Here is a 10,755-nt window from a genome sequence, read left to right as displayed (position 1 = left end):
CGTGCTCCTCCCTGATTCCAACCAGTCCCCGGCATCTCCTGCCCCAGATGAGGGAGGGGGACTCATTTACCACCCATGTGCCACAGCAAGAGCTACAGAGCTTGTGGGGAGATGGTGGATCCTTCCCTGTACTGGTTTTGGTTGGGATAGAGTTAAACACCTTGTGTGGGGAGGATGCGCCCCACCGGCTGCCAAAGGGGAAGCTTTTTTGGCAAGCAGGGGAATATTTGGGAGGTGGACCCAGCAAGGTCCTTCCCCATCCCAGGCCCTGGCATCACTGGCCTGGAGCTGTGCCCCAAGGGTTTACCGCACCCTCTGTGCCCACGCCTGGCTGGGCACATGGAGCCCTACAGCCCTGGCAAGCCCATGGGATGGTGACCCTGAAGGTCCTGGGTCTGAGCAGTGCCTCTGCCCTTCCTTGCCCTTTTCCCGTGACATCCCTGACCTGAAGTTCAGCTGAGTTTATCCCGCCTCCTGATAATCCTGGCTGCTTTCATAATCCAGGCGTGCTCCGTGCCAACCCTTCTCCGGTGTGTACATACCTGGTGCTCTGGTCTCCTTGAACAGGGATGAAAAACCAGAAGGCCCCATAGGCAGCAGACCTGCAGCCCCCACCACCAAAGAGGCCCTTTGCAGGGGAGAGGGTGGGCATGAGCCTTACTGGGTTTACTGGCCTTCCAGTGGGCAGATTTTAAGAAAAAACAGCACAAAGATCAGGCAACCTCATGCCTCCTCCACTTGCTTGTTCCCTTCGGATCTGATCTGTCTGGCCCCACCAGTTTAGGATTTCCCCGGGACGTGTATGTGTGTGACTAAGTGGTCATCTGGGTTGGTTTAAGCTCAGTTGTAGGGAAAGAGCAAACTGCTGCTTTCCCAAAAGCCTCTCCTGAGGTGGGAGAAACCTGCAGAGCAGCACCACCCCTTTCCTGCCAGCCCCAAGTTCCACAGAAATTTGTATTTAATTTGGCATTTAAATCAGTCCTCACCCAAAGCTGCCTTAATATTGAACAAGTGCAAAATAACTCTGGGCAGATTAGTATTTGTGTCATTACAGAGTAAACCTCTGTAATGTAAAAAATTACTCTAAAAGGCGCTGTAAATCCGTGGAAGGGGATTTTTCATTCTCTGCCAAGCAACATGCACAGTAACAACCAAGTAATCAAGAAATAGCCCAGCATCGATGGGAGTGCATATGGTGTCCCTCATCCCTCCTAGTTCTGCTGCCTCTGAGGCCAAGGTACATCTGGGAGGCACTTTCTGGTCTGTGGCAGTCAGTGAAGGAGTTGATAAGTGTGTGGAATGTGGAAAACACACATGGTAAGAGCACACTTTGCTCTTATTTCTCCTGTTAGCCTGTCCCTTTGCTCCACCAGACCCCACTGAAGCAGGGGAGCTGGCTCTGTCTTATTTAGCATGTTTTTGGCTCCTCCTGCGACATACTCTAGCTACACATAAGCCATCAATGGTACCGCATCAGCTTGAAAACCGCATTTCTTGAAAGTTTGGTATTGTTTCAAGCACATCCTTCCTACCTTCAGCCTGCAAGTCAACAACTTGTGTCAGACCTCACATACCCACTTCCCAATCTGCTCCCCAATGTTACATTAGCACTCCTGAATTTTCTCTCCAATCCTGTGTGTTACACGTGGGGAACTGTGTAGGTGGAGGGGAGGGTAAGAATCGTTTCCACCTCAAATTTGCTAGAAAAAGGCAAGATGTCCTGTGACGCATTTCAAACCAATGCCTAGGAGGGCTCTTTCTCATGCCAAAGGATTCAGAAGACCCAAATGTCCCTGCGTTGCCCTTCAGTGCTGGTAGGCAGAGTGGGGAAGGCCTGGCATATTCTAGACAGCACTGTGCCTGAGGAAGGCGTTTTGCTTGCCAGGAGCATATGGATAAGTGGTAGCATGACATACCATGTAAAAACTCATGGGAGAGGAAGCCTCTAAAATAGGAGATTACAGCCTCATACCATCAGGAAGTTTTGAAAAATATTATCATCATCATCATCATCATCATCATCATCATCATCATCACCATCATCATCACCATCATCATCATTACTATCATCATCATCATTATTTTGCTTTGATATTGTTTCTATTTTCAAATAAAAATATTACATGTGTTCACAACATCAGAAAGACATATTTTTACAAGCTGAATGAAATACCTACAAGCTCCTTTCCTGTTCTTGATTATGCAAGTACCCAGCAAGACACAAGTGAATAAATACAGGAATATAGACCAAGCAGACACAGACACATGCAGTGATAAAAAGATCACATCCTTCCTCCTGCATTTGCTTGCTGTGGATTTGGTTTATATTTCTTCATTTCTTAAGCACTTCTAACATTGAATCAGCTTTCTTTATTCAAGAAAAGTAGCATGGAGAAGCTACTAACTCTCTTCTGTACCCTCAAGCAGCTGATCTCTGGTCCATAATGACAGCTTCAAAGAAGGCAGCATCTCTTTGCCATTTCCCCCCCAGCTGTAATCTCCCGGGTGGCCCACTCCAACCCATGGAGAGCTGTTGCTGCCACCCCACCAGGCATTAGAGGAATCACATTCCTGAGGATGAACGCCAGTCTCTTGTAGTCAGGCTGTTTGGGTTTTTATTAATTAAATATTCCACATACAAAGTACTAAATAAATATATAGCTGTGTCAGACACCAGTGTACCATACACACCCACTTGGAGAGCTCTATGTATTTATGTATGAAATATCATGGAAAGCTGTTTACCAAATGCAAAGCAGGCTACAGAATGATTCAACTCCACAGAATCATTGCTCATTGCCAGGGTGCAGTTCACACAGCACACACACATGCACACATGCACACACACATGCGTGCTCACACTCGCTCACTCCTGGGAAGAAGGGTGTCCACCCTCCATAACCTGGCTGCGTGGGAAATGTTCGTGTTAATGCCACAGACACTCGGGAGGAGGCAGAGCTCCAAGGTGCATGGGATTAGATCCCACCAGGGTATTGCAAGCAGCTGCATGGCAGAGATTTGTCTGCAGAGCTTAGGGTGGCAGGGGTGGGGAGGGAGGGTTTGAGGCGTTGGGCAGGCACCCTGGGGAACTCAGCTGGGCGTGTGGTCAGGAGTCAGAGCTAGGAGGGAGGCTGATGCTAGAGCGCAAATCAGAAAATGTGTCAGGGTAAATAGGTGTAGATGTTTTTCTGTCTTTATTTTTTCTTCCCCCTCTCCACTGTGGTCTCTAGGTGATGAGGAAGGGGTTGGAAGTGAACATGAAGAAGAAAAAAGGAATACTCTCTCTCTCTCTCTCTCTCTCTCTCTCTGTCTCTTCTCCACTGATCTCTGGAGGAGAGCCAGGCAGGGATGGGAGTGGGCACAAAAGTAACAGTGGATAGATAAGGGTGTCCTCGGTAGTGCCTGAGATGTGTTCACAGGTGGGCAGGAGTGGGGATGTGTAGGGCTGATGCTCCTGCTCCTGCATCTTCTCCCGTCAGACGTGGGGCGCAGGCATCCCCGTGAGCTGATCAAAGTGAGTCCTGGCTGGGACAGAGCCAGTTGCAGACCCGGCTGATGATCTTCCTGCTGCTCTAGCTCTACAGCATTCCTGCTGAAAATAGGCCAGGACAGGCTCTTCCTAGCACGTTCCTCTGTCAGAAGAGATGAGCTCCATCCCACGGAAAAATGGAGTGAGCGGGGACAAGATGGCCAGAGCGGTGTCTAAAAGTGGTGTTTGAGGAATGAGGGGGGCTAGAAGGGTGCCTGTGCGGGGAAAAGAGGACCCCTCTCCTCTTTTGCCAGTGTGGGTTGGCTCTGTCTCTTCTGCAGGATCGACTCATTTGTCACCACGTGGCCCATTCCCCATGCCTCTGCTGAAGGGTGCTTAGTCTCTTTGCTCCCTGCGGAGCTGCTACATGGGGACATTCCCACCGCTGTAGTCATGGTATGGGCTTGTCCGGGCCTTGGGCCGAGGGATGGAGAAATCATTTTGGGGTTTAATGGTCTGAAAAGGAAGCAAGAAAATCTTTACCTTTCAAAACTGGAGAGAAGTAATAGAATAGGGCTTAAAAAAAACAAAACAGGAGAGGGAGAAATGAGCTGAAGGTTTCCTGAGAGTGTGATCAATGGGGCTGTGGAAGAGGATCCTGGCAGAACAGAGCAGTAATGGAGACATGTCACCAGAGGATGTGGGGACATGATGTGAGCTACTAAACCTGTCTAGGCTGTGGTCTGAAGGAGGACTGGTGAATAGACATGGGGACATGCAGACTGCCCACTCTGGATCTGCACTGCAACTTCCAGTGACTGCTGGTGGGAATACATTCAGGGCACGGGCTGGGGAAAGGAGCATGACCTTCTGAGGAAAGTGCACAGTCTACTGCAGGAACTGTGCTCAAAGAAAGGACTTCTTATGTGATGTTAAATCCGGAAGTATTGAAAACCACAACCTCAGACTTTGCCTTGGGCCCCTCTTGCCTCCCCGTGCCCCTGGACATGTCACAGCTCCCTTCCCCCAGCCACAGGCACCTCCATGAACATGTGTCATGGTATCACCTGGCTCCATGCAAAGCACTTGCCTGCCTCCACAGAGCCTGCTCTAGATCCATCTGTCTTTGCCCCTTCTCCTTCCCTTCCCTTCAGTGCCTGAGCAATAGCCTACATGTGGTGAAATGGGTGAAGGGGGGCGTGAACTTACCTTCATCTGAAAGTGAGAAGAGTATGGGGAGTAGCTGAGGTCTCCTGTGTCTCCTGAGTCACAAGACAAGAGAGGGGGGAAAGTTAGTGAGTTAGTGTTATATGGTAGTTTGGAAATACCACATCAAGGGAGACTCGAAGGGCCTGTGGCTACGTTAGCAGCTGCTTTTAGACTGACCAGACTGACCAAACTATGCAATATGCAGGCAGGAATGGGTTAAAATCCATAGGTGGGTGACTTATTAAATACTTCCTTATGAAAGCAGGAATGAATGGTATTGTAAATAACAGGACATAGGTGGCCTTGGAGTTTAGACACCTCCTGTTGCCTCACAATTACTGTCAACATCACTGGTCAAATCCCTCCCACTTGCATGCACAAGACCCCCTCTGCGGTATTCACTGGGAAAGCACAGCCTTTCTCGGCTATTCTTTTACAAACCTGGAGGTCTGACTCCAGGGGACAAATGTGATCCCTGTAGCAGATCCACAGAGAGTGCACTCACATCTATCCTACCCATAGATTTGGGAAGCCTCAATTGATAAAACATCTTGCTTTGTCCAAGTAGGCATGAGACTCATACAGAAAAGTAAGACCTCCTTGCCTCCTTTTTGGATGATGCGTTCATTTTTAAATAGACAATGGGAACCAGATCAGAACTGGAATAAATAGTCTCCAAGGTATAACCTGGAAAGGTCTGAAGAGCTGGAGCATTGCTAAGAGACAAACAAAAAACTGCTGAATTTTTACACAGACTTTCTAGACATAACAGAATTGTAAGGACTTACGTCTCAGCCCTGACACCTAGTAAGACTCCTACTCAGCCACTCCTCCTACACATCTTTGGCTTTTGCATTGGTCCTTACTCTTTTCCCTCTTGTCTGGAGATTCATTTTCACTTGCATTTCTGAAGTTTCATCAGTCTGAAACTTTTTCCTACCTCTAAATTATCCATCATCTTCAAATCTTTTCTTGTAGCCCTCCTACCCCTTTTAGCTCATGAGTGGTGCACATGTGCTTAGGGCTGAGGGACAGTGGAGTCGTTTACTTCATCATACCTTGCACAATTTCATCTTGGGTGTAGGCACGGTTTTCCACTCCAGTTGTCTGCTTTATGAACTTGGGTTGGCAGAAGTCATTTTCTGGAGGGTAGTCCTCCAGCTTCAGAGGGGCAGTGAGGAAACAAATTTCAGGGACGATATACATTATCAGGAAGATCCATCCATTGGACACCAGAGCAATGGCCACAACAGGATCATCCCAGCTATGGCTGTTTAAAAACGTGTTGCCTTTTGTGAGCATAGTGATCCACACCACCCAAATGGCGATGGAGAACAGGACAGTGACAAAGATGTGTGCTCCATGCCTCTTCCAGCTTTTGTATGACCCACAGAATGTGAACATGGAAACCAAGAAGGTCAGAGCCATCAAGAAGAGCACGTAGATCAAAAGCATGACAAAGTCCTTCTTGGTATCCTCCTCAGACATACTCAGAAATTTGTTTTTCTGGTTTACTAGCATGGTGACTAAGTACTCAATGCTGATCACAACTTGTACCAGGGCAAAGGAAACAAGGAGGAGCAGCAACACCAGCCAGGAGAAGGGCTTTCTTCCTCTCACTAGTTTGTTGAGGTTGCAGGCATGGGTGAGGAGGCATGAGAAGCAGAGAGCAAAGATGACTCCAAATAGGAAGAAGCGAGTGGGGCGAGTCCTGTCATTGAGTTTAATGATGAAGGCAAAAGTGAGACCAAAAATGCCGAGTGTGCCTAAGAGAAAGAAGAAGTAGACAGAGATCATGTGCCGCTTGCTGTTGTCTTGGACTTTACAGATGAGAAAGAAGAGCGAGCAGATGAGGAAAATGGTGACAAGGACACCAGCTGCAGCCAGCGACTCCAGGACAATCCCCCAGGCCTTCTCCATGTCACAGAGCAGGTAATAGTCAGCATCGATGCTGCCGCAGCCTTGGGGAGGTGATGTTGCCATCCTCTTGCCTTCTTGAACAACCTCCCCGTGAAACGTTTCCCCAAAGCTGTAGAAGAAGAAAAGACACAGGCTGTCGTATCAACCACCTGGGTGCTGCCAGCAGAGGGGAAAGAGAGGCAGGACAGACATCCATCCCCACCTCACTGGGCGAGGACACCACAGTGCTAAGGCCCTCTGTCAAGAGCAAGCCAAGGCCCTTAGCAGGAGGCGATTCACCTTGCATGTCCTCTGCACCGTGCCTGGGGTTGTGCAATGTTGTAGGAGCATGGGGAGCAGGGAGAAGGTGAGGCGCTTTCGCAGACATTAGCTTGGTGCCCTGCAGCACAGAGACTGAGCTGCCATGTCACTTTTGTGATACAAAAGCAGCTGTTAATCATAATACAGCTTACGCTCTTTTGACAAGTTCAAACAACATCAGTACCTTGTACCAGTGAGGTTCAGAGATGAGCAATGCAGAACAGGAAACTCGTTACTCTGTTTCTTTTCCCTCTATTACTTTCTCTGAAGCACTCTTGGCTTTGGTTTACGGGTATGAATGAAGGGGAACTTTAACTGCCTTCTACCCTGCAGATAACTAACCTGGATGCCTCCAGCATAGCTCTTATCACTCCAAATTAAATCGCAAATATAGGCCACCAACCATGAGCCCCAAACTCATATTCCTTCTTCTTCATGGCAGCGCCGCAATAAGAACTATCTCAAAGACCTCGGTCCCTTGCCCAAGATATTGCCTTGCGCTAGCTGGAGGCCTGGCATGTCAGAGCTAATGCTGTTCATTGCACGGGAAGTAACCACCAAGTTACTGCTTGAGGAGTCCACGAGTCAAGGATGGACAAGGTCTCTACTACACCCAGCGCATTCCTCTTGTCTCGTCATGAGGAGTTCAGTACTGTCTGAGTAAGCCTGGCTTAAGCCTGTCTCGCCAGGGGATAAAAGGGCTGTTTGGGTGAGCTCTGCCCATCGCCAAGGGGAATTAAGTTGCCTATGTCCTTGGGAGCCTGAAGCATGTGCAGAAACCACCACATGAGGACGTTGGGCACTTTGTGGCCCATTATGCAGGCACTGAGTGAGTTTAGATCCCAGGGGCCAGGTACTGCTTTCTAGGTACCAAATTGCTCAGTTAGGCTCGGGTCTCTAAAATCTATCAAAACAGGAGTTTTGATAGATACAATATCAGCATGAAACATGAAACATGGGGGAATCTGGCCTTAATGGTGACCCACACTGGAAAACCAAGGGCTTTCTTTTCTGAGATATAAAGAAAAAAGTTCCCTTTGCAAAATTTAGTGTTTAGTGCTTGCTATGCCATTTGCCTTCATTTTCCCCCTCTAGAACAACACACTGCAGTTATGAGGCTGGTTCTAAAACCCTTCCAACAGATTTTAGGGAGGAGAGGTTGAGTATTCAATACATGGCAGCTGATCTAATCAAAGGATGAACGAAGGGAGAAAATATCACTGACTCACTCTTAGCCCCACATATGCCTCAATGTGACCTGCTTGTAAATGGTGGAGTATTTTTCCAGCTTTTAACCTCACTGTGTAAAAGGAGATGTGTAGCTCTCCACAAAGCTGCATACAATAAAATGCAAATTATGCAAATATGCAGGAACTCTGGACTCTCATGAAGAGAATGGAATTGGTGAATAACTCATACGGGAGTTTTCACAAATAATTCACAAAATTTTGGGGATTTATGATCTCTTGCACAAATAGCTGAGAGTTGTCTGGATATTTGTGAATAATAAATAACAAACCTTTCTGAGAATCTGGAGAGAAAATGCTACAATTTTAACTACAGAAATTTACTGTTGATCAGATGAGCTTATCTATTCACAGCTCTGGCAGGTACAGACCGGCGCCCGCTGTCAGGGCAGGTGGAGAGCCCAGAGAGCCAGTGTGAGACCCCAGGGCAGCACAGAGCACACCCATGGCTTTGGGTCCTGACTGGTGCTTACTGCAAGTGGTACTTGCCACACAGTCGGCTGCCACGGCCCTTGGAACAAATAGGATGGAAAGAACCTCACCGCCTTGGAGAACTGGGCCACTCATGCTGATTTTTACTCCCTTTTCTTTTTTTCCAGGGTAGAGGTCCTGTGAGGCATGAAGAGTGTCTGCCCTGTCTCCTGGATGAGTGTTGCCCCCCAGAAGCCAAGTCTGCTCATCTGGCACCTACACAAGTGTCTGGGATTTCCAAGGGGCTCTGCGGTCTGTGCAAGGGAGCCTGTGCTGTGATCACTTCACTACTGCTGGGTCCACATCACAGCTCACCCCAAATCATGGTTCTCGCTGTAGTGCTGAGTCTTCTCCCTCCAGCCTAAGCCTCGTCTCTCATTGATATTTGTGTATAAAATACACCCATCCAGCCACAAATTTCAAACCATTTCCCAGGAAAGTCTGCCATAACTCCCCCAGCTCCAGCTGGCAATCCCATGTTAGGGTCAAGGGTGGGAGGCAGTCTCTGTTTGCCGTGGCACCCCATGCCCCTGCTTTCCCACCCCCCAGAGCCACTGTCCTGCACGCCATCCCACCCCAGCCGCAGATCCTGTAGGACATTGCCTTGAATTACCTTTCTGGGTCCTGCCTGGAGAAGGCAACAGGGAGGCTCCGGCTAGAAAAGGCAACTTCCCAGTGCACCAGTAACACAGTCACCTCCGCTCCTGTTAACCCCAGCCAAGCAGCAGCCCCGCGTTCGCCCTCCTTGGGAGCTTTAACAGCTGGAGGGCTGAGGAGGTGTGGCTGAGCACGCCTATTCCAGTTCCACAGCCTTTCCTCTCCGACAGGACACGGCTATGAAAATACGGTCCCCGTGCCAGGAAATGAAGTAAGGCCTCTTGACGTCAGCAGGGCACTCACCCCTGCGTTGGGGTGGAGATGGAGCCGCTGCCTGTCCCAGCTCTGGGACAGGATTGAATGCTGCTCAGCCAAGCGCCTGATAAGGTGCTCCCCTGTCTGACCCCTGGCACCCATGGGTGGGGACCGTGGCTATGAATAGCAGTGCATCTCCTCCCTGCTCCAAGCCTTTTGTCTCTTTGCATGCTTCTTGCCAGATAACTGCTTGCAAGGTGGAAAATGAGGAGGTTGTGGGATGCAAACAGACCCACAGCACCTGGAGGGAGAGTGGCTGCAAGCCCAGTTCCAGAGACAGTTTCCTCAGGGCTCCTGCTGGGCACTGTGTCTGTGTGCGGGGACACGTCTGCTCCACTCACCCCTTCCACCTGTTCCAGTGAGAGCTATGGGCTCCTTTCCTGAAAAGGGAAGTTTGCCTTTCCTGGTGTCTCGCTTAGCCCAGCCCTGCTCTCTGAAGGTGCAGTTCTGTCTGCCTGTGAGCGCTGAGTCACTTTGTCCAAATTGCTGGCCCAAATGGTTAATGAATGAAGGCAATGACAAATTCCCCCTTGGTCTACATTATGCCTCCGGCATGACACACCTGTCGGTGCAATCCCATCCAAAGCCCTGGGTATCTCCAACGTGTTCATGACTTCATCTGTTATTTTAAATATTACTCACTGGGAGTATTTTATTATTCTGATTAAGGAATTGACATCAGGGCCTATCCACCACATCCCTACACACAGCCCCTAAACCTGGAAATCCCTCCCACCCCATGGAGGTTGTGCTCCTTCCCAAAACTGGGGGAGCAGCTGTACATGCCTGTGCTGAGGTCTGACTACCCATGGTTGTCTCATCTGCATGTTAAATTTGTTTGTTGTTTGTTTGTTTGTTTGTTTGTTTCAGGGCCCCTGGCTTATTTCTGGGTGCTGATCCCTTTTGAATGTCACATGTGGAGAGATTGCCACAAAACACATAAAAGAGAGTCCTCTCTTGTACACCACCTAGAACTACACGAGGGCCCGTGGGGATGAGTGGCTCATCAAGTGAAAGGCAATGCTCAGTGCAGTCACTGTAGGGTGGGCCATGCTGAACCCCAGGACAATTCCTCATGTTCTTCCTATTTTCATTTCAGTGTAAAATCCTGAGGCTTCTTAGGAAAGGACATAACAGGTTTCTTTACATGAAATTAATCTTAACTTTAAAGTAGGTCCCAGGCTTAGTGAGCCAGCCAAGAAGGAGGCACCTGTGAAAAATAAGAGG

General features: G+C 48.9%; 1 protein-coding gene across 1 annotated transcript; it reads right to left on the bottom strand.

Annotated features, from left to right (window-relative positions):
* Nucleotides 1-2,333: 2,333 nt before the first annotated feature.
* On the bottom strand, nucleotides 2,334-9,342 carry LOC143155730 (retinoic acid-induced protein 3-like). The gene is made up of 4 exons (XM_076328692.1): nucleotides 9,230-9,342; nucleotides 5,737-6,707; nucleotides 4,679-4,731; nucleotides 2,334-3,985 (listed from the first exon to the last, which is right to left on the bottom strand). The coding sequence occupies exons 2-4, from the start codon at nucleotides 6,659-6,661 to the stop codon at nucleotides 3,893-3,895; spliced, it is 1,071 nt and encodes a 356-aa protein (XP_076184807.1). The 5' UTR covers nucleotides 6,662-6,707; nucleotides 9,230-9,342; the 3' UTR covers nucleotides 2,334-3,892.
* Between the last annotated feature and the right edge of the window lie 1,413 nt (nucleotides 9,343-10,755).

Source organism: Aptenodytes patagonicus, chromosome 1 (assembly GCF_965638725.1).
Source record: "Aptenodytes patagonicus chromosome 1, bAptPat1.pri.cur, whole genome shotgun sequence".
In the NCBI taxonomy this organism is placed as follows: Eukaryota; Metazoa; Chordata; class Aves; order Sphenisciformes; family Spheniscidae; genus Aptenodytes; species Aptenodytes patagonicus.
Note: the sequence above shows the minus strand (reverse complement) of the source record. Positions and strands in the feature narration are given on the sequence as shown.